The 26,592-nt window shown below is 44.2% G+C and overlaps 1 protein-coding gene across 1 annotated transcript in view; it reads left to right on the top strand.

Annotated features, from left to right (window-relative positions):
• B4GALT6 (beta-1,4-galactosyltransferase 6) overlaps positions 1-26,592 on the top strand; it is a 64,021-nt gene that overhangs the window by 27,114 nt on the left and 10,315 nt on the right. Inside the window, exons 4-5 of the mRNA XM_024757964.1 lie at positions 15,459-15,583; positions 22,647-22,763. Of these exons, the coding sequence (XP_024613732.1) occupies positions 15,459-15,583; positions 22,647-22,763 (242 nt within the window). The remainder of the gene's footprint in view (positions 1-15,458; positions 15,584-22,646; positions 22,764-26,592) is intronic.

Here is a 26,592-nt window from a genome sequence, read left to right as displayed (position 1 = left end):
TACTTTCTTCATTACTGGTGGGATTGAGTGACTTTTGCTGTGTTTGTGAGTAGTTTTGAGTTTCCTGTGACTCAGTTACCATTTTATCGGTTCCTTATCGGTTAATTAGATTTTTGTATTGGATCAGTGGGAGTTCTTTATATATATTCCAGCAGTGACCTATTGTCTGCTATATGTGTTGCAATTGGCTTGTCTTTTCATTTTGTTTATGGAGTCTTTTATTTTATAGACGTTTAAAATTATGTTTCTAAGTGTATATCAATCACTATTGGATCACTATATCATTATTTAAGGTTTTTGCTTGTTTTGGTCTTAAGAAAGCTTTCCTTATTACCCGAAAGACATACAAATACTCTTTTATTTCCTTCCAATAATTTTACAATTTTGTTTTGAATTTTTGTGTATAATATGAGGTAGGGATCAAGATAACTGTATTTTAAACATTTTTTTCAAAATTATGAAGATAATACATTATCGTTTAAAAAAACCTCTATAATCAGTCAGAAGCCACACGGCTGTTATTTTGCAGTTTTTTATTGTTTGTGTCTCCCTCCTCTGATTTTAAGCATACTTCATACATATAAGTTAGTATCTTCATTTTTATGTAATTAAAATACAAATAAACGTTATTTTGAATTGCTTATTTATCCACGTGTCTTAATGTCCTCAGTATCTAAGGTGTGTTTTTTATGTCTTTATGTGACTTTATTGAGGAAGTTAGTCCTTGCCTGTCATGTTTGTAGGATTTTTTTCAGTATGTTGTTGATAGATATATCTGTAATAAAAAGTATGATTCACCTTTCATTATCATCTAAGGCCATGGTTCTCACGCTTTAGGGTACATCAGAATCACTGGACAGCCTTATAAAACACACATTGCAGGGCACACCTTCAGAGTTTCCGAGTCAGTAGATGTGGAGTGGGGTCTGAGAATTTTCATTTCTGACAAGTTCCCAGGTCATGCTGATGTTGGTGATCCTTGGGCCACAGACCCACTGATCTAGAATTGATCCTGGCTGCACCATAGCTTTCATAATTCTTGGACCCAACCCCTAAGTTTCTGATTTTATTAATTGGATGCAGAGCTTGAGTATTAAAAAAAACAAATTTTCAGCTGCTTCTAATATTGTTATCTCCTTGCTGTCCCGTAATAGAGAATGAAGCTATGGTTTTTGTGGCTATGTATTTGTCGTTACTTTGTCACTGCAGCCTTGGCTTTCTAAAAATGAATGTTTTTTTCTGTGTAGTACTGAGACCACTGGGTGTAATGTTCTATTGAAATATTGATTACAGTAATTTCATTTTCATAATTTGCATATTCAAGGATTTATAGTTTTAGGAAATCTTTCTGTTCTTGGTTTAGTTGCCATTTTCTTAATTAGTGCTTTCTGTGTACTAATTGAAGTCTGTTTCAGAGCGTCTTCCTGCCAGGCCTTCCTGCTTGCCCTCCTCTCCCCTGGCCCCGTAACTCATAAATGCTCCTGTCACGTGCTTGAAAGATTGTGTTGCAGCTGTTCTCACTGCCTTTCGCTGACTCTCTTGGTGACCTGCTCCCCTCTGCTCCCATCAGTCTTGCATTCTTCTGCAAGAGAGGATCTCACCCGTTGGGCCAGCTACCTTTTCACAGAAGGCCTCCTCATGGCTCTGCTGGCTTTGGGTCCAGCACCAATCCCTTGTCCAATTAGCTGTGGCCAGCCTGATGGGATGGTTTAGTAGAAAACATGCCCTCATACAGATAACTCCTTAGGAAGGGGCCTGGCACGAGCCATCCTGGAGAGCCCCCTCACTAGTCCTGTGACCACTGCAAAGTAGAGCCTCAGTTTGCCTATCTGTAAAATCTGGGATTATATGCCCACTTCACAGTGTTGTGAGGATAAAGAGAAGCACAGTGCTTGAAGCTTGGTAGACGTTAATTTGCTGTTCCCTTTCCTTTTCCTCATTTCTTTGAATGATGGAGCCAGATTTTACGATGATCAAGGGAGTGAGAAACCTAGGAGAATTGTGTGGAGTTAAGGCATTTTTTACTTAGCTACGCATCCTTAATTTGTTTTTAATTAACAGAATTGTTTCCCATTGATGAAAGAGAACAGCATAATAAAATACCTATGTATAAAAATCTTATTGTCATATCACACAAAATAATTGAATACCATACCTCCCCAAATAATAGTCAAGGAGAGTCTGTGTAAGAAGGTGATCTACTTAGATGAAAACCATTCAAGTATGTATGATACTGAATTCCTATAATCACCAGAAGGGAAGTTAAGGCTTAAAATTGTTGTTTGATTATCTAGCTGTAACTTCTTTTTGATTTTTGCTGGCACTGGAGATTACCATAAAGATGAAGTTTGAACTTCTCCAGTTGGAATTCACATAAAGTTGATTTCATGGATTTCAGCATTATTTCACAATCAATTACAGTGTAAAATCTATTTTAAATGTTATTTGTACAATATGAGTGAATGCTTCTTTGTTATTGTTAGTATTTATAGATTCTCCAGAGGGTGAATCCACTTTCAGTTTTACTATATTTATGTGACACTCTCCGTGCTAACAATTCGCTTTATCTAGAGCTGAAAAATAATAAGTGCTTAGCATGGATGTTTTGATTTTCTGGATGAGGTTAGAGATGGAAAATGTCAGTTGTGCACTTTGCATTAAAATGAAGATGGACTTACCTGTAGATTTCCTGTCTTTTAATTCCTATTCAAATAGAGTGCATTTGTAATGACTTTTATATATTTTGTCCTTAGCATTTTTGGAGTAGTTGCCTTTGTGGTTTAACCCTGATAGTTTCTATCGTTGCTAGCCTTAGGAGCATAACAAAAGCTACAAGGACTTTTTGAGATGAATTTATAAACTTCAGAGAAGCTCAGGTAATGCTTAATGTAACAAACCATCATGCCCACGTTTATTGTAGAAAAGAGTGATGGGGGCCACTGCAGAGGAACGGAGCAGTCGTGACCCGCCTGCAGCCGCCCCTGTGTTGTTCGCAGGGGCAGGCGGGGAGAAACACAGCTGAGTACGTGCCTGCCAGCTGGAGCGGGTTACACATTCGGAGGAAGGGTTGTTATGTGATGAAAGGGAGACAGCAGTTTCCTTCTGGAAGGAAAGAGAGACTTCAGAGAGAGGGGACATTGGAAGTGGGCCTTGCAGGATGGTTCAGCAGGTAGCTGAGGGGGCAGTGTCCGAGCACAGGAGGCCCTGTGTTCTGAGAATGGGGAGTGGTCCGCTGGGACCGGGGTGAGTGTGTAGTGGGATGTGTGCTGCATAGGGAGGTGAAGGGCCCTGTGTAAAGGACTCACCAATCCAAGGGCTGCCTGGGTTCCATGAAGCTGTCGGCATCTGTGAGGTGGGCATCAGAGGGAACGGAGCCCCTGAGAGTGTGTGCAGAGGGTTGATTTACAGCCTGGTGTGTATCTCTCTAAGATAAGGGCACATGGTTTTCCAAGGGTCTAGGGACAAAATAGGGTAAAAACAGAAAACACTGCTTTTTTAAAAAAAATTTATTTATTTATTTTGGGCTGCATTGGGTCTTCGTTGCTGTGCACGGGCTTTCTCTAGTTGCGAGCGGGGGCTACTCTTCGTTGCGGTGCTCGTGCTTCTCATTGCGGTTGCTTCTTTTGTTGTGGAGCATGGGCTCTAGGCACGCGAGCTTCAGTAGTTGTGGCACATGGGCTCAGTAGTTGTCGCTCGCGGGCTCTAGAGCGCAGGCTCAGTAGTTGTGACTCACGGGCTTAGTTGCTCCGCGGCATGTGGGATCTTCCCGGACCAGGGCTCGAACCCATGTCCCCTGCATTGGCTGGCGGATTCTTAACCGCTGCGCCACCAGGGAAACCCCAGAAAACACTGCTTTAGGGAATGTAACCTTCATCTGCTTTAGGTAGGTACATGGTGTGACTAGGACGGTAGTCTGGAAAGATGATCCTGATGAGAAGTTGAAAATGGATGAGCATGGGGAAGTGCTGGGACCTGGAGGGGCCGTGAGGAGCTTCCTGCGAGGGCCCCAGAGGAACAACGGGCACGTGCCGGGGCTGTGGCGCTGAAGAGAAGAGACGTGGTGGCCAGCTGAGGGATCAGGGTTGCTTTCCAGGTTTCTGTCTTGGTGGCCGTTAACTGAAACATATAATGCGGGATAAACCTCACATTTGGAGAACGGGGAAGTGAATGAGTTCAGTGTTGGGCCTGTTCTGTTTAAAGCTCAGGAGAGTTCTTTTGGGGTCTGAATTTCTTCAGAGGGATCTGGGCTGGAGATGAGAGGAGGTGAGGTCCTACGAGTGGACCCCTGGAGAACATCCATGTCTGAGGGGCAAGGGGAGGTCAGCAAAGAAGGGAAGGCAGCCAGGGACATAGGGGAGTCAGGGGATGGTGTTCCAGAGGACAGCAAGGAGAGGGCTCCACCTTGTCACATACCTCAGAGCAGGTAGAATGAGGGACTGTGAAAGGCCATTGAATTGGGCACGAAGAACACTCACGGAACCACAGTTGGCACAATTCCAGTGGGGCGGCAGCGTGAGAAGCAAGATACACTGTCCTGAGAAGTGACTCAGAAGTCTGTAAAAACTAGTTGGTTTAAAACAAGGACGTTTGGGACTTCCCTGGTTGTCCAGTGGTTAGGACTCCGCCTTCCACTGCAGGGGGCCCAGGTTCCATCCCTGGTCGGGGAACTAAGATCCCTGCAAGCTGCATGGAGTGGCCAAATAATAATAATAAATGAATAAAACAAAGAAGTTTGGTGGGAAAGGGAAGGAGACTGGGGGGAAGGAATCTGTGGAGGAGGTGGGGTCAAGGGGACAACGTTTTAGGAAGAGATGGACTTAAGTGAACCTTAAGCGCTGCGGGCGTGGAGGGGAAGACTCTGGACAGATGGGGAGTGAAGGGAGGAGAAGGGAAGCATCCAGGGAGCCTGGATCTTGGAGAAAGTGACAGGACACAGAATGTGCTCAGGTTGAAGAACTGGCCTTGGAAAGTAGTAGGGGGACACCTCCCGCCCTGAGGCGGGAGTGACGTTCATTTGGAGATGAGGGGGGGGAAGTAAAGGGGGTTCAGATCTGTTGCTTCTGTGTTCCTAATAAAGTAGGGGAGGCCACATACGTGTGAGGGGGCGGCCAAGAAGGATGGAGCAGCTTGTAAAGGATGAGTAGATATTTTGAACGTTGTAGGGCATGCAAAGTGGAGTCAAGCAATCATAAAGGAAAAGGTGCTCACTAACCGGTTAGCCAAGAGAGCCCTCCCTACCCCGTGGGGGTCAAAATGTACAAAGAATATAACGCTTGTTTCTGCTGAAAGCTTACTGTGTTTAAGGCAGTAAATTAGGTACTGTCACCTCAGTGGTGGGATTATGTGCTTATGTGATTTTCTTCAGTGGTATTTCTTGGGTGCAGAATTTGAGCATGGAAAATTGTTGATCAGGTCAGGAAGGGAGGGAAAATAACAGTGTTTGTGAGTATATGGGTGTGTCTTAGTCTGTTCGGGCTGCTATAGCAAAAATACCATAGACTGGATGGCTTAAACAGCAAATATTTATTTCTCACAGTTCTGGTGGATGGACGTCTAAGGTTAAGGTGTCAGCAGATTCGGTATTTGGTGAGGGCCTGATTCCTGCTTCATGATGGCTGTCTTCTTGCTGTATCCTCACATGGTGGAAGGGGTGAGGGATCTCTCTGGGGTCTGTTTTATAATGGCACTAATGCCATTCATGAGGGCTTCATTCTCATGATGTAATCAGTCCCCAAAGGGCCCACCTCCTAAAACCATCACATTTGGGGTTAGGATTTCAAAATCTGAATTTGGGGGGTGGGGAGAACAAACATTCAGTCCATTGCTGTGATTGGGTGAAACTCATGGAGCTGGGTTTCTCTACGTGTGGTCCAGAGATGATCTACACCAGAAGCCATGGGGATGCTGGTTAAAAGAAACCTGGGTGGCCACAGAGGTCGGTTCAGAGGCTGAGCCGCCAGAGCAAGGCCCAGACCACTCTGGGCAGCATCTCCTGTTGCCACTTGGCAGAGATCACAGCTCCGATCAGACGTGCCCAGAGGTGCCACTCCTGGGGTCCTTAATGCCAGAAGCTTCTGCCAGCACTTTTACTGAAAGACAGTTTTGCAGAGTGCCCACGTCCTCATGTTCACTTCTGTTTCAGAGTCACATTCGGGTGCATCTTGTCACTTGACTGCTTCTCTTTGCTGGAGAGGTTGGGAGAGTGGAGAGGTAGCTTCTTCCTCTGGGAGGCAGGACTCAGTGGCGGGCAGTTCAGGCCCCTGAAATGTGTTCGGGTAAAGCTGGGTGTCCACAAACATGACCCACGCATGTCTACCGACACAGGGGCTTTGAGAATGGCTCCGGGACTTCCATTCTTAACAGGCAGGCCCGGTGATTCTTAGCCACTCCACCAAAATTAATCAGCTGCTTTATTAGGAGACCATAGAGACAGGAAAAATGTGGAGACAGCAGAGAGAAGCTGAAGCCAGAACTGACTGGCTTTCAACTCTGACACTGCCAGTCATTCTAGGTGACAGTGGTGCTCAGGGTGTGAATGTGGAGCTGGGTGTTACATGCAGGATGTCCAGGGAGAGGAGGGCACCTCTCGGTGAATGTGGCTGCATATTGGAAGGTGGTTCCGCTGAAAGTCGTAAACTTCAAAGGAGGTAAATTTATGAAAGAAGGAAGTAATTAATTTTTGTGAGGTGTAGGTATAATCAGCAGAGTACCTTCATATATGCCTCACCCCCAAGATTGTGGACCTCAGGAAGTAAGCACTGAGCACAGTTTGAAAGGAAGAACAGTGTTTCACTTAAGATGAGGAGTGGAGGTGCTATTCTAGAAAAGACATTGAGATACAGTGTATGGAAGCTTCTTGGCAACTGAATGGTTCGAGAAAACACATTGGAAAAGGCCAGAGCGGTGTGTGATATACCATATTTTCTTGACAAACCACATCATTAATTTTTTCTTTTGCGGTATGCGGGGCTCTCACTGTTGTGGCCTCTCCCGTTGCGGAGCACAGGCTCCGGACACGCAGGCTCAGCGGCCATGGCTCACGGGCACAGCCACTCCGCGGCATGTGGGATCCTCCCGGACCGGGGCACGAACCCGTGTCCCCTGCATCAGCAGGTGGACGGACTCTCAACCACTGCGCCACCAGGGAAGCCCCTGTGGGACATCTTTTGTACGAATGTCTTAAAGGCATATTTTAGCACCTGATGGAGCCAAGGTTTGGAAATGCAGGGAGGAAGGAAGCAGAGGGAGGTGAGACGGGATTCGACGTGGCCAGCTCTGTCATTCCTAATCATCTGTTCATGCACCCATTCGTTCGTTCATCCATCCATCCATTTATTCATTCACCCATCCTGTGTCCAGGCATTGCCCTTGATATTGGAGATGTGTGACTAAAAAACCACCCTGTTTAGAATACTAGGATTTGGTCACTTCAAGAATAATTGAGTAAGAAGTTGTTTGTGTAGGTAGACGTTATACAATTGCAGAAGTTGGGAAGCCAAAGGAAAGCATTGGACGTGGGCAGTTTCTAGTGGTGGCTTCAAAGGCGGCTGTGTGTGACTGGGGGCAAGATGACTCATGGAACCTTTCGGCCTCTGAGCTGCCCTCGGTCAGCCGCCCAGAGGGTGGGGGAAGGGATGTGCCACCTTATCGTAAAAATCGTTTCTGACTTCGGAAAAGAATTCACCTGAAGGGATATTTCTAGAGGAAATTCAGGGGTTTCTCTGACAACGTCATCAGGTCTTTGGGCAGTGCACACTGGGAACCCTGAGGGTAAAATACTGACAAGAGCCAGAGTATCCAGAATTTAGATACCAAAAAATACAGGTAGGCCCCAAACTGAGTGAAGTAGTCACTGAAACCTGTTGATTTATGGAGAAAACAGCTCTTTGGCTAGAGATGATATGCCTTACATTTTTTTCTTACATTTCAAGTAAAATTTAAATGCAGGTAATTCATATGTATTGAATATTTGCTATTTTAAGAATTATACTTTAATAGAAAAACTAATATCCTAAACCATGTCATGTGATATGTTGTAATCTACACAACCATAAACTTTTGATTGGGGCCTGTGCTGTTCCAGACGGATCCCAGGCCACTCAGGTCCCACTTCCCAAAGCAGGAGGCATCATTGCACGTCTTTATCTATTCCTCTATCAATGGGCAATAAGATGGTTTCCATGTCTTGGCTGTTGTAAATAGTACTGCAATAAACATTGGGGTGCATAAGTATCTTTTCTCTGGATACATGCCCAGGAGTGGGATTGCTGGATCATATGATAGCTCTATGTTTAGTTTTTTAAGGAACCTCCATGCTGTCCTCCATAATGGTTGTTTACATTCCCACCAACAGTGTGGGAAGGGGAAACACTTTCTTGAGTGAAACCTGGAGGGGACACCTGGTAGGTAAAGGAGATGAGAGTAGCCTTAGTGGGTGCAGTAGGGAGGAAGGACTTGAGGTCCTGACCACAGGCTCACCTCGAGAGGTTCTTTCCACCGAGGGTAGTTTGGAAACCGTGTCACCACTAGCTCATGTTCTCCGTGCCTCTTCCTGGCCACTCTCTATAATATGCCCCTTTCCCTTCACTTTCTCTGCACAGGAAGTAAGTATTCTAATACCATGTGTTGACTAGCTGGAGCTGGTATATTAAATTAAGAATTTGCAGATTATGACCTGTTTGAATAAAGGGGCATGAGCCCGCCACACGTGGTTGGCAGGTAGCTCCCTCAGCATCTGAGCTCCCGCTGTGGGGAAGTGGAACCCACAGGGTTGTTTTGATGGAAGGTGCAGTTTCAATACACCCACACCAAGGAAGTAGAGTCATAAGCTTTCTTACTTAAGGATCCTGGGAGCTGCGGAGGAGGGTGCAAAGGGCTGGTGGGAAGGACAGTCTTCCGTCCCAGGAGATGAGAGCAGGGTACCAAGCACCTGTTTCTTATAAGGTGGTTGGGGCAGAGGTCACAAAGTTCTCTTGGCCTTAATTCTAAGTGGTTGTTTTTTGTTTGTTTGTTTGTTTGTTTGCGGTACGCGGGCCCCTCACTGCCGCAGCCCCTCCCGCTGCGGAGCACAGGCTCCAGACACGCAGGCTCAACAGTCATGGCCCATGGGCCCAGCCGCTCCGCGGCACGTGGGATCCTCCCGGATCGGGGCACGAACCTGCGCCCTCCACATCGGCAGGCGGGCTCTCAACCACTGCGCCACCAGGGAAGCCCCTAAGTGGTTGTTTTAAAAGGTGCCTCTGGGAAAGCAAAGTGGGAACTTACGGCAGGAATCCTAAACTCAAGCCCTTATCTAAATGTCCAGACACTGGATGTGAGCAGGGTTATCGCACTGTGAAATGCCTAGGCAGCAACTCAGAAAAACAAAAGTTGTTTTTCTCGTCACAGTTGATCCCGTGATGCCTCATCATTAATCTTTAGGGAAGATCTTAGGCAGTCTCTGGACGGTGGAGATAGTAAAAGCCCCTGGCAGGGTTTTGATCTCTCAGCACATGAAACATTTGAGCAAAGCAAAAATGCCATCAGCAGTATCACTAGACAAATGACAATTTGAAATCCTGTCTGTAACCACTCTCCCCCCATTAGCTGGGGTCCAGCCAAGAAGATAAATCAAAGCCCTTGGATAAGGTTAAGATAGGTATTTGATTTAAAACTTAGGTGAGATTGTGGAATACTAGTACCACAGCTCGGGCCATCTTTTGTAAATTTGTCTGAGTTTGTCCAGAATGATTAATATACACACAGCAGGTGGTGCCCCTTACAGCACATACACCTCCTTCCTGGGCCAGTGAGTAATCTAGAGCTAAATGGTTACCCAAGCTGTCTGTGCTAAAGAATCACACTGCTGCTGCTGAGCTAAGGCTGGCCTTTGGTCTAACAGCCCAGAGTGCTCGGCCGGCTTGGCTCCCAGGTTGGGGTTTGCTGTAATGACGTGTTGTTTTATGCTCAGTGCAGGGTCACCTTGAGGCGCCTCAGTCCTGTTGAGGGTAGTAGCAGACCTACTCCCAGTGTAATGGGGGTGAATGTGGCAGGCTTTGACATGAGGGGGCAGAGAGCTGAATTGGGGGTGTCTGTTCAGTGATGTGAGTGTTAGAGAGACTGAAGTGCCCTGGAGTGAGCAGACAGGACTCCGGGGTGCGGGGAGGTGGAGGGAAGGAGAAACGCGTGGAGAACCACGTGTGTGACGACACCGGGGCCTGGGACCCACAGTGGGCACAGGCTGCGGGATCAGGGAAGCCAGAGGAGTCAGGGTTCCCCCCCGGGTGGCAGAGCTGCAAGGCCCAAGGTGATGGGGATTATACTCCTTGGGACCAGGTGTGGGTCCTGTTCCTCCATGTATGTGGTCCGGGCATCCATACCCATGTCAGGAAAAGGTAGGGTTAAGGGGCCACCACTAAAAGATTTTTAAGAAAGGTTGTTCCAGTAGTGACTTCTTCTATCCTACTTGCTGTGCCTTGTAATTTACAGGGTGCCCTTCATTTATGTTTGGAGGGGTTCGGGGAAGCAACGTAATTTGGGCTTCAGTGTCAATGAGAGCATCCCAGTGGATAATTAGAGAAGTGAACAGGTGATTGTCCCCAAGAGGAGGGACAAGCTCGGGGAACTGCAGGGTCCCTAGGACAGGGGCCTTGGTGGCTGTCACTCTCACAGATCAGGGTGTGGGATCCTGGGTTCTGCTGCTGGGGCAGGAACATTCTGAGAGGTGACAGCATCATCCTTTGGGATGGGACCACAGTCTCCTGAAGAGCCGGCAGCACCTGAACAAAGGCTTCTAATTTGCATTCAGCTGTCCCGAGATTAAGTCATCAGGGACCCTGATCTCTGCAGCTGCCAGTATGGAAAGCTTGTTGCTCATCTTGTGAGGGAGGCCGAGCTTCTTCCTTCTGTCTCTGTGGGCTCGGAGGCTTGGAGGGGTCTCTTTCTCTGTAAACAAAGCTCGGAACCAGCTCCAAAGACCCCTAAGAGCCAATCAGTGCCCTTCTCCCTCTTCTTTTGAACGAATTTTTCTAAAAAGTCTTGCATTTCTGTCATGGTATAGTTAGGTGTCTCTGTTCCTCATTCACACTGGCCATCGTTGGATGTTTTGGTATGATGGATTGTAACAGGGAATGCCTGGGACAGAGGTCGCCTCTTCCCTAACTCCTCTGCTGCCACCTCCCATTCTAGGGGGTCCCAGTCAACTGCTGAGGGTCAGGGTCCACCTCCACCTCCACCTGTGCAACATTAGCAGATGTATTGGGGCAAGCTCCAGGCCCCGAGAACATAGTAGCCTTCACGACTTGGCATGTAGATATGCCACTGTGCTCCATAACGCCCAAGCCATGGGGGTCTCACAGGCTTCTAGTAGTTTTTTAACATCCTCTGGGGACGTGGGAGGAGCCGGTACCAAGCGCTTGGGGCCCCACTTTTAGCAGCATGTGATGCGCTTGCCTTGCAACGTTTTGCCTCCCGGGTGCCACGATGGCCCTGATAGCGCTGCCTCCTCAGGGGTTAGGCCGGCTCCCCAGGCTCAGCACCCGGTCCTGACACGACACAGTGGGCCCAGCAGCCGGCCTGCCCCTCCGGCTCCAGGGCCCTGGGGAGCTCTCCTTGGCTCCCAGTACATCATAGCCTGTCCCCCAGCCCTGTCCCTGCGTGGGGGAAAGAGGCAGAGCCTGACCGTCCAGGTGAGCTCGCCTTGGCCCAGTGCCCAGACTTGCATATGTGATGGTCGCCAGTCACCTCCACACCTGACCCCAAGTGGGGTCTCCTTTGGAGGATAATGGGAGACAGAGCTGCTTCAGACTGGGGCCTGCTGGCTCGTCTCTGCAGCGAGTCTGACCTTTTACAGCACCGACAGTTTAGGGTGGGGATTCTCAGCAGAGCCTGGTGGCACAACACACAACAGGGCAGCGCAGCGGCACTGACTGCCGGCCAGCAGTGGATCCTCCCAGGGAGACTGAGCGGTCTGGAGGGGGAAGAGAGCCACCCGCAGCTCCAAGGCACTGGATGGGCGTACAGACTGTGCCCACGATCCCGTCCTCCTCTTCAACTGTATTCAGCAGCTGGAGCTGCTGTACTGAATTAAGAACATGCGGATTATGACCTGCCGTGTGAGGGGCACCAGCCACCCTTACTGGTTGGCAGGTAGCTCCCTGGGCATCCGAGCTCCCACTTTGGGGAAGTGGAGCCCAGGGGGTCATTCTGATGCAAGGTGCAGGTTCAGTACACCCACACAAAGGAAGTAGAGTCTCAGGATTTACTCACGGATCCCAGAGGGGGCCAGGGCACAGTGAGGCGGGGGAGTGCTGTCCTCCATCCCAGGTCACCAGCCAGCAGGAGATGGAGAGCAGGACAGCAAGCACCTAGGACTTACAAGGTTGCCGGGGTAGAGGTCACTAACTTTTTGCGGGCTTAACTCTGAGTGTTTATTTTAAAAGGTTCCCTGGGAGAAGCAGAGCAGGCACTTAAATGGTGGGAATCCTAAACTCAAGTTCTTTCTTTTTTAATAAATAAATTTATTTATTTATTTATTTTTGGCTGCGTTGGGTCTTTGTTGCTGTGCGCGGGCTTTCTCTAGTTGTGGTGAGCAGGGGCTGCTCCTCACTGAGGTGCCTGAGCCTCTCACTGCGGCAGCCTCTCCTGCTGCGGAGCACAGGCTCTAGGTGCGCAGGCTTCAGTAGCTGTGGCTTGCGGGCTCTAGAGCGCAGGCTCAGTAGTTATGGCTCACAGGCTCTAGAGCGCAGGCTCAGTACTTGTGGCGCACAGGCTTAGTTGCTCCGCAGCATGTGGGATCTTCCCAGACCAGGGCTCGAACCTGTGTCCCCTGCATTGGCAGGCAGACTCCCAACCACTGTGCCACCAGGGAAGTCCCTAAACTCACGTTCTTATCTAAATATCCAGACCCTGGGTGTGAGCAGGGGTATCCCACTGTGAAACGCACAGGCAGCAACTCAGAAATAAGTGGTTGTTTTTTCAGAGAAACAAAAGTTGTTTTTCTCATCACACCCTGCTGCCCCCCCACCCCACCTCCACTAATTAGTGTTTATTTTTCTTTCCCTCTCTTTCTGATCACACACTTGCTGTTTCCAGCGGTGGCGCTGGCTGTCCTGGAGCCTGTCCCCCATCCCTTCATACCCACCCCCAATAGTGATGTTGCTATTACTCGTGGCATGACGGCCTCATGCCGCTGGGTCATCTTTGGCCTTCAGCCAGTAAGATATTAAGATTTCAGATCAAAGAGCAATAAAGCACATAGAAAAGCTGCTAAGGGTCTCTGAGGAATGTGAATGGGGGGGGCCGATGGAGAGGGAGGTGAACTTTGGGTGCCTTGGGCATCAGGGATTGTAAGTGATGGACACCAGAGGCCCTGTCTACTGAGGAGAAAGATATAAGGCCTGCCTCTTAATTTGCTGGCACATGTGTGTTCAAGATGAAAATTAAACTGCAAATGATACTGGAGAAAACTGCTGACAATAATGTTGGTTACAGCTGTTGAAGCTATAAAGCTGGAAAAAGGCAAAAAAATTGGTTTAAAAGTGCATAAGGAATACCAACTTCAGTTCCTTATATGAGCGGCTTATTATTTAGCCTAATTACTATCATTTTAGGAATTATGCATACCATTAAATGCATCAGATTTCTTTGTGTGAATTTTGTCTTATTACAGTGCTAGAGTCTGTTTTGTCAGCTGAGTCATGGTAGTCTGTACTCACATTGACCGATGGATCTTATATTTGATCTATCCTTTCTGTGTAAGTTCCTAGGTTACTCTTTAGGTAAATCTGACCTTTCTAAGATTAGCGACTTTGCATATCTTGTCACACTAAAGGATGGGTATTTCGTTATTAAAGACAGCAAACATTGTCAGGAGAACAGGCAAACATTAGCAGATCGCAGATTTTTTCCTCGCTTACTCTGTGGAACCTAGGCATTTACGTTTTGAAATACTTCTCTCTAGTATGCCCAAGTGCTTAGTGGAAGCCACTGACGGATGTTCCTTCCTACTTAGGATGAAGAGTGGGGATGGGAAGACGAGTGGCTGTGAAACCTTATAGAATAGCAGGAAGAGAGGAAAGGAAAGAGGCTCCCTTGAAGAGGAACTGAGTGCTTTACAGTCATTCCTCAGTATCCAAGGGGGATTGGTTCAGGGACACCCAGGGTACCAAAATCTGAGGATGCTCAAATCCCTTTCAGTCAGCCCTCCATGTGTGGGCTCTGCATCCACAGATTTCAACCAACCTTGTGGATATGGAGGGCTGACTATATGTGTAGAATCATGGCCACTGAACTCAGAAGACTAGAAATGGGAAACCTCAATAGTTGCTGGTGTGTATTTCATGAGACAAGGAGGTGAAAGAACTTAGTTTTGTTAGTCCTAAGTTCTCTTAATTCTTAGTTGGTTTTTTTGTTTTTGTTTTTGCGGTACGCGGGCCTCTCACTGTTGTGGCCTCTCCCGTTGCCGAGCACAGGCTCTGGACGTGCAGGCTCAGCAGCCATGGCTCACGGACCCAGCTGCTCCGCAGCATGTGGGATCTTCCCGGACCGGGGCACAAACCCGTGTCCCCTGCATTGGCAGGCGGACTCTCAACCACTGTGCCACCAGGGAAGCCCCCTTAGTTGGTTTTGATTGAGGTAATGGAAATGGTTTTCCATCCAAGAGTCATTCCTGTTTCCATGGTATATGTTAGAAAAACTATTAGTAAAAACATTTCTAGGAATACCATATATTTGTTAATTTGGAGAGTGAGTGCTTAGTAGACCAGGAGCATCTTAGAAGTTTATAGTTTTTCAGTTTTGCATGTCAAGGGGATGCATGGTAGGTGCTCAAAATAAATTTGTTGAATTGTGTTTGTGAATTCTCTCTCTGAAGAAATGTCAGTAAAGTAGATGACAGTAGTAGTAGCTAAATTTACTGAATGTGTGTGTACCTTTGTGCCCGGCATTGTTTCATCTAATGGATACAACCACAGCGGGAGGCAGGTATTACCATCTCTTTTTACAGATAAGGAAACTGAGGCACAGAGAAGTTAGATAATTTCCCCAGTACATAGAAGCTAAGATTGAGCTCCCCGTCAAACTTAACTGCTTAATTAACTCTTACGTACTGTGTGTTCATTGTCTCCTGTGTTGATTATGTTGAAATTAAAAACTAGTTTTTAAATACTTGAATAAATTGGAATGATAAGCTACATTGTAATGACATGCAAACATTTCCCAAAGAATATTATAATATTCACCATATTACCCAAAAGCAAAAAGTTTAAGTGCTTTGATTTTCTTTGGCTGATTTACCAAAGATAGTAGGATGACCATATAATTTATCATCCAAACTAAAACTGAAAGGTGATAGTAACAATTATATGGTGATAACAGGAATAAGAGGTACCGTCCCAGCAACTGCATTATGCCATCACCCTACTGATTGTTGTTTGTCTGACTTCGTATTAAAACAATTCTTCACATTTTTGACCTTTTAGGGGGATTCCTCAATGTCAATGTAAGTGAAGTCAGTTTTGATGAAATTCATCACCTCTTCTCCAAGGATTTAGATATTGAGCCAGGAGGTCACTGGAGGCCTAAAGACTGTAAACCCAGGTGGAAGGTGAGGTCCATTTTTTCATAAGTAGTGTGACTGTTACTATGCGTTTGAGGAAAAGTGTGTTTGATTCAGAATATACAGTCAAATCCCTTTGTCTTGATAAATTTAAGACATCAAAATGTTTGTGTTTAATGTGTAAGTATTCACAGTCCAAATGTGAGTTAATCGTGTTACCTGTGAAGCTGAATGGCACCTGTGCGTATACAGATACATGCTCCTGTGTTCAGTCTCTTGGAGATCCTGGTGATAAGTACCTTGCTTGAGATTGGCTTGGAAAACAGATGATTTTTTCCTGTTCTGTTTGGAAGAGAGGCTGTGATTTCTGTGCTTCCCGCTACTGTCCCTAGTGGTTACTGACACCTACAGGCATAGCCCCACCAAGGCCCGGAAACAGTGGTTTCCAGTTGGGCCCAGCATTGGGGTTCCTGAGTCCCAGCATTCTAAAGACGCTGCTCGGCGGTCACTGCAGGACACAAAAAGAACAACTTTGGGCTCTTCTTTGCCTCTGTTTCAGAAGACAGAGCACAGGCTTTTAATCTTTTTGATATATCAGAATCCTACTTTTAATGTTTTGTTTGAAAAACTATAAGGAAGTGGGCCTGCCCCTGCTGCTTAAAAAAAATTGAAAACCATGGTTTAAATTAGAGTTGTTCTCAGTACTGTGAAATTGGTTAATAAGCGCATGTTCATGTAATGTTATGTTTGAATAGGAAACAGCATTTATGTAATTCAAGTGAAAACTACATATGGTTAAATCAGATATTACATCCTGAAGGATTGTGCTGTAGCTTGAATCTGGAAACAATTTTCAGTTCCTCTTTTAAATATCAGTGTTTTGCTAAAATGTTTTGTCTTGTGGTACCAAAAAAAGTCACTCCTGGGAAGGAAAATTGTATGCTGTTAAGCTTATGATAAAAGCCCTCTGACTTAAATGGCCTTGAACTCTTTGTGTTTGGGGATGTTGGGGATGTGTATTATTTACGTCTGCATCCCTAACGTAGAGCTTACCCTCTCTTGTATAAAGGGGAAGTGCTAAACCCAGTTTCGTTGAGTTGAGTTTATGAGACAGATACATGTCTTGTTACAAATTATTAACTAAATGTTTGGGTTTTTTTCCCTCAAACAAGTTGTAAAGCTGCTGAAATGGATTCCAGTACAGATTTTGGCAACACATTCTATATTACAGTTGTTTTATACTATTTCCCAGATCAGATTCGGATAATAAATGAATTTTTTCCTATTTCATGATTGAGTTTCCTCACATTTGTATATAAAATATGGCCCAATTTACATAATGTTACTTTAAAAAATGTCCTGGGCAAAATAAATTCTTTTTCTTACTTGGATGATGAGTATGTACGTTGCATGCTAACAGAAGAAAAAGCATACTCAATCACAAAGGCTGTGGGGTAGAATGGAGATCGGTTCTCAGACGTATATTAATACATGTGATGTATACCTCTCACGTGTGCACTGTGTGGTATAGCAGTAGGATACGTTGGGATCAGGAAAATTAAGTCTTCTTGTCCTTTCTTCAGTGGTCTACATCAGATGTTGGATTTTAAATTTTAGCATTTGTTTTCGTCGCATTTTCTAGAGGAGAGGTATATCACACATAAGTAGTTTCTACTTACAGATTCTAGTAGACTGTAAACTCCAGAGAATCAGTAGGTAACAGTATTGAAAGTGAAGTTTCAGGAGCCAGCTAATTCAGGATCTAAAAATTGGCTTATTTTATTTAGGAACTCTATGGTACTGTTGCTCTTATTTCAGTTATGCATAAACCCTTCTCAGAATATAGTCTCTAGTTCTGAGCTACACAGCTACACAGCTCAAGGTATGAGAGGGAATTTGGAGATCGTTCAGAGGTGACCTATCTAAATTAATCAAATAATTCCCCCCCCCCACCTCACCCCTGCTACCTGTTTACATTCTAATAATGCTCCATTCTAATCTTGGAACTGAGTTGAGAGAGAAGGAAACAAGAAGTAACTAGATTTATGTGAAACATCTGCCATCAACTTGATTCTTAATATTTGAGGATCTTTTCCTTTTAAAAGAAATACCAACTAAGTTCATCAAAGACCAATTAAGTGGAATTAATCTTCTAAATTTCACCAATTCCTAGGTATTTTGAACATCGCAGGTCGCAGTGGAAGATTGAGCACAGGTCGGGTGCCTTGTAGAGGCAAGATTATTTCTAAAAGGGAGGTTGGCAGAGGAGCAAGGTGATGCTTTTCAGGTCATTAAAGTGAAGTGTTTACCTGTGATGTTGCCCGTGTTCCATTCAGGGTTCAGGTGGAGGCCTGAACCACTTTGGTCTAAAACCTAAGGCTTTAAAGAATCAGGCAACTGCTTGATGGGGTTATCTGCTTGGAGGCCTGGAGTTGTGTTTCTCGTCCAAGGTTCCTCAAAGATGGGTCTTAGCCACGTGTTTCAGAGCTACCTGGGGTGTTTGGTAAAAAAGAAGATTCTTGAACTCAGTCCTCAGACATTCTGATTCTGTTGGTGGAAAGGGACGCGAACCTGCAATTTTTATCGCGTGCCTCCTGTTTAAGAAGCTCCTGTAGGCACTGGAAGTGAGGGGGAGGGGAGGAGGGACCTGAAACACTGCAGGAGAATGAAGGCTTGGCAGCTTCTACTCTGTTCTGTCTTAGTCAGTGGCAGACAGCTAGTGCACCCTGAAAGGTAGGCAAGTCAGAAGCCATGTCATTTAGGGACATCGTAGCGGTAGTGTGCTTGAAGTTTGAAACTAGGACAAAATCTTGGTGGGGAAAATTTATGTAGTCAACATTTTTCTTGCTAATCGCTTCGTGGTGAGTGTAGGAGAAAATGAGCAAGGATGAAAAATAGGTGCATAAATTCAGTAAGATTAGTGGTTTTAAAGTGGGAGCAAAGTGCGTGTGGATAATTCTGCTTGAACAAGAGGTGGTGAGGAGAGATTCATGAAGATGACTCTTGTTTTTCCGAAGGTGATGACCAGATGTTTAGTTCTATCTCCAGTGGAGATGCTTCAACAGGAGAGTGGCTCCAACAGCAGATTAGGACACCTGTAAGAAAGAATGTCCTGAAACAAAGGCTATTAAGTTTAATAACCTTGAGATAAATTACCACAGATTACCGAGATCTTCTCTTCCTAGACAATAAATTGTAAACTGTTGACAGTGACATTCCACAGCCAAAGGAAGGGACGTGCCAAATGAATTTTTAGATGCTATTTAGCTTTGTTTTAATAAATACTTTAGGCATATTCAAAACCTTTGATAACTGTCTCATTAATATGTGGACATGCATTTGTTGTAAAAACGACAGTTTAGCTTCTTTGAACTTGCCGTGACACTGGTCATTTTCTTTCTCTTATAATACTCTCGGTTTCCATATAATATTAAGGAAAAATCAACTCAATATTTTAAATGTTTTATTGAAGAAATTACTGTATTAGGGGCCATGACAACCTTTGTTTATTCTTAGATGTTCAACTGATTACTCAGCCTCATTGTATTTAATATGGGCTGTCTTTAACATGGACTCTGCAGCTTTTTAATAGCGTCTTTCCTTAAATATCTATAATGCGTCTTAACTGCTTTTATAGCCCATTTACATCATAGGCAGCCAACTTGTGGCCAAATTCAAAACCAAGAAGAGCAAGCTCGACCCTAATTTTGCTAGAAGTTATCACACTGATATATTTCAGATAAGGTCAGTGGTAGGGATTTGTACTTGCCATCTAACTCCTTTTTCTCCTTTCACTTTCATAGCAGTTTCCTATCCTAAGAGTAAACTTAGGGGTTCCTGAACTGCTTTGGGAGTTGCATAGATTTGGGAATTCTGTGGAGATGCCAACAATGGATACTGAGGCCTGTCAGCAAGTCTCCTCAGTCATAAGGGAGTGCTCACCACCAACCGTGGCCATTGTGTGGGGTACAGGAGGGACTCTTTTTTTTTTTTTTGCAGTACGTGGGCCTGTCACTGTTGTGGCCTCTCCCATTGCGGAGCACAGGCTCCAGACGCGCAGGCTCAGCGGCCATGGCTCACGGGCCCAGCCGCTCCGCGGCATGTGGGATCTTCCCAGACCAGGGCTCGAACCCGTGTCCCCTGCATCGGCAGGCGGACCCCCAACCACTGCGCCACCAGGGAAGCCCAGGAGGGACTCTTAGATGTGGGTTCCGTATTGTTCTGTAGCGTCGTGGTCCTCAGGCTCATAAGCCAAGAGCCACCTTATGGAGCAAACCAAAGAAGAATGGGACCCAGCGTGGGGCTGGCAGAGGCACCAGAGCCCCTTTGGTTCCTACCACTTACCAAATGTGAATCAGTGTAGACATGAAAATATCAGCCTCAGAACAGCCATTGTCTCTTTCTCTTGTCCACTATCTCATCATCATTAAGGGAAAATTAGTGGTGGAGTTTTTAGTTTAGATGTCTTCAATTTTATGAAACCATGTATTGTTCTCTTTTAAAATAAAACTATTTTAATAATTTAAAATTTTCTCTCATGTATGATCCTGGTAATGTAAAATACACAGGTAAATGTTACTATTTTCTATTGACTACATCTAATGTCATGTCCTGATTTTACAGGTAGGATCAGATCCTAAAGCTATGCATTGTCAATTATTTACATTTATTCATTCATCAGTAAAATTTATTTGGTATAGTTGAAATTTTAATAAGTCCCATGTTTAATGTTGTTACATAATTTTCTGTTTAACCAGTTTATTAGGCTGTATTTAAAAATCCAAAATATAGAATGACACATAGACATTGTTATTAGACATATTTTGATTCTTATGTTCTTTGAAAATCTAATGATTTTGGAATTTATAATTCTTTTGGCATTTTTTAATTGGACTATAGTTGATTTACAGCATTATGTTAGTTTCAGGTATACAGCAAAGTGATTCATTCAGGTGTACAGCAAAGTGAATATATATATATATTCCTTTTCAGATTCTTTTCCATTGTAGGTTATTAAAAGATGCTGAATATGGTGCCCTGCGCTATACAGTAAATCCTTGTTTCTTGTCTATTTTATATATAGTAGTGTGAATCTGTTAATCCCATACTCCTAATTTATCCCTCTCTTCCCCTTTCCCCTTTGGTAACCATAAGTTTCTTTTCTACATCTGTGAGCCTGTTTCTATTTTGTATATAGATTCATTTATATCATTTTTTAGATTCCACATATAAGTAATATCATATAATATCTGTTTTTGTCTGTATGATTTACTTCACTTAGTATGATAATCTCTAGGTCCATCCATGTTGCTGCAAATGGCAAATATTTCATTCTTTTCTATGGCTAATCTTCAATTGTGTATATATGCCACATCTTCTTTATCCATTCATCTGTTGACGGACACTTAGGTTGCTTCCATGTCTTGGTTATTGTAAATAGTGCTGCTATGAACATTGGGGTGCATGTATCTTTTTGAATTAGAGTTTTCATCTTTTCCAGCTACATACCCAGGAATGGGATTGCAGGATCGTGTGGGAGCTCATTTTTAGTGTTTTAAGGAACCTCCATACTGTTTTCCGTAGTGGCTGCACCAATTTCCATTCCCACCAACAGTGTAGGAGGAGTCCCTTTTCTCCACACCCTCTCAAGCATCTGTTATTTGTAAACTTCTTGATCATGGCTCTTCTGACTGGTGTGAGGTGATACCTCACTGTAGTTTTGATTTGCATTTCTCTAATAATTAGTGATGTTGAGCATCTTTTTATGTGCCTGGTGGCCATCTGTATGTCTTCTTTAGAGAAATGCCTATTTAGGTCTTCTGATTTTAGAATTTATAATCTGTAAAAAACTTATTTGTTTTAATTTCAGTTTTTAGAAAATTCACAATTATAATAAGGCTAACTTAGCTCAGAAATTGCTAAGAAAAGCAATGGTTAGAAAACATTTTAGCTTTTTCAAGGGCAAAATCTGAATTGTAGGGTCACTTGACTTGTATGATGAAGTTTGGATCCAGGAAAGAGGACTTGAGTAAGTGATGATTGATCATTATTCATTTATTCCCATATTATAGTAGCACACTTTGTAAACAGTGATTTTTAGTCTTGATTTTGAGAGTCTTGATCGTTTTTTTTCTTATTAGAAGAAGGATTGGTCTACTGAGAAACCATTTTAATTCCCGTAAACGTGTTTTTTTTTTTTTTTTGATTACATAAGATACACATTTCTTTGGTTTATTTAAAGGATGAATTTCTCTGATGCTCGTGCTTGTTTACCTTATCTTTTTTGTTGAGCTTAACATTTTAACATAATTTTATTATCATTTTTAAACTGAGTATTATCCTACCACTGAAATAAACATGCAGTGTATGAAAAATTTAATTGTGCATTTTGATTAGATGAAAAATATTATATTAATATAATTATCAAACTTCATTTATATTCCATGATATATCTGTTACATTTTTCAAAAATATCTCTAGACCAGGTGAGCCATGTTCGATACTAGATATTCAGGTGGAATCTCTTTTAAATTCAATTTAAAACCCATAAACTTATTATTTATGATCTACTTTAAAACCTAGAAATCAGTCTGGACACATCCCTCTCCCTCACTCCTTATATCCATTCCAGGAACAAATCCTGTTCGTTTACCTCTTCAGTGTTTCAAAAATTCATGCGCTTCTCTTCTTGTCCTCTACCCGGCCTCTGTTCAAGCTACCATTACCTCTTGTCTTGACTTTGCATTAATCTCTAACCAGCTCCCTGAGCCCACTTTTGGTTTTCTCCAATCTGCTTTACACTGCTCTTCATAGTAGTGTTTGCCATCACCAAAGCTGATTTTATCACTCTTTTAAAATCTTTCCACGACTTTCATGGTTTCCATAGGATAAGGACCACAGTCCCTAGAACGGCCTTCAGAGCCCATTTATACCTCTCCAGGTTCACAAGAGCTTAAATGGCACAAAGGCAAGGGCCTTGTCTGTTTGCCCATTGTTGGATCTCTGGTGAGAAAATTCATGAGTTAAGAGAATCTCAAGGGTCAGTTTTTATCTTTTACCTCTAGGGCTTGCTGTTGTATTTATTTACATATGTCACTCTTTTGTTTTAAAGGTGGCAGTTCTCATTCCTTTCCGTAATCGCCATGAACATCTTCCAATTTTTTTCTTGCATCTGGTTCCAATGCTCCAAAAACAGCGGCTGGAATTTGCCTTTTATGTCATTGAACAGGTGAGAATATTTTTCAAAATGGTAACTAGGTATACTAGAACGTAGTAAACTCTTAGATACTGTGTGATTAAAAGTGTGTAGTTTAAGGTTAATCCTTGGTTTTATATTTGGGTAAAATTCCATTTTGGATTGAGCCTGTTAATTGTGTATACCACATTTTGTTAATCCTTTTATCAGTTTATGTGTTCCTATCATTTTAAATCATCTAATGTCTTACCTATTAAACCGAAATATATATATAATTATTCATATTATCAGTTACTTTTTTCTCTGTAAATATTTTAATAGCAGTATTCCGTGTGTACAGTTTCTTTCAGACTTACTTAAACCCTTTGGAGATATTTTCTGTACTTCTATGTTTTTCTACTTCTGTCATCACCTGCTTTTGTACTTAAGGTGTCATCTTGGATTTCTTCCTTGGTCTGTCCCCAACCCCACTTCCCAAATACTAGGGTCCTTGCTGAATTTTGTCACTGATGGCTATATAGTATTTCTTTTTTTTTTTTTTTTTTTTGCACGAACCTGTGTCCCCTGCATCGGCAGGCGGACTCTCAACCACTGCGCCACCAGGAAAGCCCGCTATATAGTATTTCTAAAGTGCATTTTGTTCATGTTTAGAATACATCGTAATTTGGATACTTTTGGTTTTGACATTGATGACCTCATTTTATCCTGATCAGTCCTTCTTTTTACTAAATCTGACTAAAAATGTATTTCTTTATTTATCAGTAGACAGAAAGTGACCTAGCTTATGTTAGATGCCTCTGGGATTTTTTTTGTTTGTTTTTGAAATATTAGAAAATAGTCAAATTCTCTTCCTAAGATTGTTACAGTTAGTGTGTTTTCCCACGTCCTTTGTGGCTGATTCTACCTTTTTTTTTTTTTTTTAATTTTATTTTCTCACTCTTAGCTTTTTTGCCTCTATTTTTCCCCCGGAAGTACTGGATATTTAATGTAACTTATAGTTCTCTGTGTGTAAATCACCCTTTTAAGGTCTGTTTCCTGTTCGTATAATGATGTACATAGGGCATATGTGCTTTTTAATGCAATCACCTATATTATGAAAATTAACTTTTTTTAACCTGATAGTAAATTAAAAATTTTAGCCGTCAAGGGGGATGGTGACAAGGATTGAGTCAGTCTGCTGGACAAAGCCCCCCTGCACATCTCAGCCCTTGAAAGACCAACTGAAGCACTGGGCTAAACGAAGGGATTGTTTAAAAGTTTGATTGCAGAACAGTCAGATCCCTAGTTTCTTAAGTTGGCTTGTGCTGCCAGGTGATTACTCTGTTGTATCTTGTAGAAAATGAAAAGTTTCTCCTTGGAGAAACCAGCGCGGGTCCTGCCGGTGCTGATGCAGCCGAACTCTGGCACCTCAGAGCAGAGGCCTTGAGTCGGGTTGCCTGCGGACCCCAAGCGCCCTCTGTCCTTCTCTTTGTCTGACTGTTTGAAGCCAGTCGTTCGGTGTGAATCCCCCCAACCCCTTCAACTGAGGCAGGGCGTGAGTGGCCTCTTCACTAGAGAAGTAGCTTAGCCCCAGGGAGACGATGCCTGGTCTAATGTTGGGAAGTCTCCAGAGGAAGAGGCCAGTTCCTCACTTTATCACCTCCATGAAGCCCGCTTTCATTCATTCAACAAAGGGGAGACAGCAGGGGACAAGCCAGGTGAGGCCTCTTGTTCTTGTGAGGGAAGGAGGGCAGTAAATAATCATGTGGTATGTCAGGTGGTGCCCGGAGCTAAGAGTCGGGGCAGAGAGAGCGGTAGGGGCAGGGAGATGTGCTCTTTCCTTCAGAGTCTTTACGGAAGGCTCTCGGAGGAGGTGAGGTGGGAGCGGCCCTGAACAAAGGAGCAGCCCATGCTGACGTTCGGGGATGTGTGTTCCAGGCAGGGCAGGAGAGTGCATGGTGTGTTTGTGCAAAGTGGTCAGTGTTGCTGGAGCGACAAGTGAAGAAAGACGTGAGGCAGGAAATCATAGGCGGGATAGACGCAGGTAATGAAGAACCTGGGGGAGGGGCTTCCCTGGTGGCGCAGTGGTTGAGAGTCCCGCCTGCCGATGCAGGGGACACGGGCTCGTGTCCCGGTCTGGGAAGGTCCCATGTGCCGCGGAGTGGCTAGGCCCATGAGCCATGGCTGCTGAGCCTGCGCGTCCGGACCCTGTGCTCCACCACAACAGTGAGAGGCCCGCGTACCGCAAAAAAAAAAAAAAAAAGAACCTGGGGGAGGACTTGGGTTGTCCCGCGGAAGGTGAGAAGGTGCTGGAGACTTCTGAGTAGAGGAATGGCGTGATCTAATGGTCTTTGGAGAAGATGACGGTGCGGAGAGTAGACTGAGCGGGAGCTTCTGCCGCTGACTTGGGCTGCGGTGGTGTTGGAGGGAGGTGAGCAGTGGCTGGGTTTGGGCTACATTGGGTTTAGAAGTCAGATTATTTGCTGTTGAAGCCGACGTACGTTGTGAGCAATGGAGAATGGTCAACCAGGATGCAGGGTTTTTGTTTTGAAGGAGGGTGTTGCCGTTTTCTGAGCTATGGCACACAGAGCGCTGGCGAGGAGGGTTGGGGCTTCTGTTTCTGTTTCAGTTTGGCTTAGGGATTTGCTCGTGCACATGCGTGTGCGGTGTGTGTGCAGCCAAGAGTGCTGTGCCACAACCTCACATACGTATGTGGAGGTTCCCCTCAGCTTTTTAGTGCCTTGCTCTCAACTGTGAATGGGCGGCGAAGGGTTCCCACAAAAGGAGACAAAGCCAATCCAACAAAAGGGATTATAGAAAATATAGACAGTGGAGGGAACAGAGAACATTTTTTTTAAAAATGAAATGAACAGTAATAAAAACTCATAATCACTATCCACAGAGAGTGAAGGAAAGAGAATGCATCTGTGAAATGAAAACACCATAAAGAACAATCAGAATAAGAAAGTTATCATAAAAGAAAATGTGATAAGTAAAACAAAACTTTCAATAGAGTGGCTGGAAGATAAACTTAAGAAGATAACTCTTAAACTAGAACCAAAGCAGGAGAAATTAAGAAGTATCAATGCCTCACAGGGGTAACCACCTCCAAGGTGGTCCCCAAGGATCCTTGCCTCTTTGTATGGTCTCCTGCCACAACGAATAAGGGCTGACTTGTGTGGACAACCACACTGCAGAGTGACAGTGTGTGATTTTTGAAGCTAGGTCATAAAAGACATTGCTGCTTCTGCTTTGGTCTGTTGGATCACTTGCTCTTGGGGAAGCCAGCTGCCATGTCATGAGGACACTCAAGCAACCCTGTGGAAAAGAACTGACTTGCCAGCGTCATCTTGCTGGCTGTGTGACTGAGTCCTCTTGGAAGTGGATCTGCCAGCTGACGCCCAGACATCATGGAGCAGTGATCAGGGATCTTTGCTGTGCTAGCAGAATTTCCTATCACAGGTGCTTTGAGCATAATAAATGACTGTGGTTTTATTAGCCACTAGTTTTGCTGTGATTTGTTACACATCAGTAGATAACAAATATACTTGCTAATCAGAGTTCTGAAAAAATATAGCAGGAAAAAAACGGGGTTGGGGTGGAGTAAAATGACCAAAGAAATAATATAAGAATATTTTCCAGAAGCAAAGACATGAGTCTTCAGATTAAAGGGGTCCACATGTACACATGAATAAAATATAGAGCTTTAAAGCATATTATTTTGAAACTTTAGAATGCAAATTAAAAAGGGAAGGTATCAAAAAGGTTCTGTAGGAAAAATTACCAGTGATTATGTATCAGAATCATATGAACCTTCTCAGCAGTGCTGATACCTAGAAGATTGTGGAGCCACATGCCGTTAAAATTCTAGGGGAAAGTAATT

This window comes from Neophocaena asiaeorientalis, unplaced genomic scaffold (genome assembly GCF_003031525.2).
Source record: "Neophocaena asiaeorientalis asiaeorientalis breed wild unplaced genomic scaffold, Neophocaena_asiaeorientalis_V1.1 scaffold126, whole genome shotgun sequence".
In the NCBI taxonomy this organism is placed as follows: Eukaryota; Metazoa; Chordata; class Mammalia; order Artiodactyla; family Phocoenidae; genus Neophocaena; species Neophocaena asiaeorientalis.
This window is presented reverse-complemented; position numbering and strand designations above follow the sequence as displayed.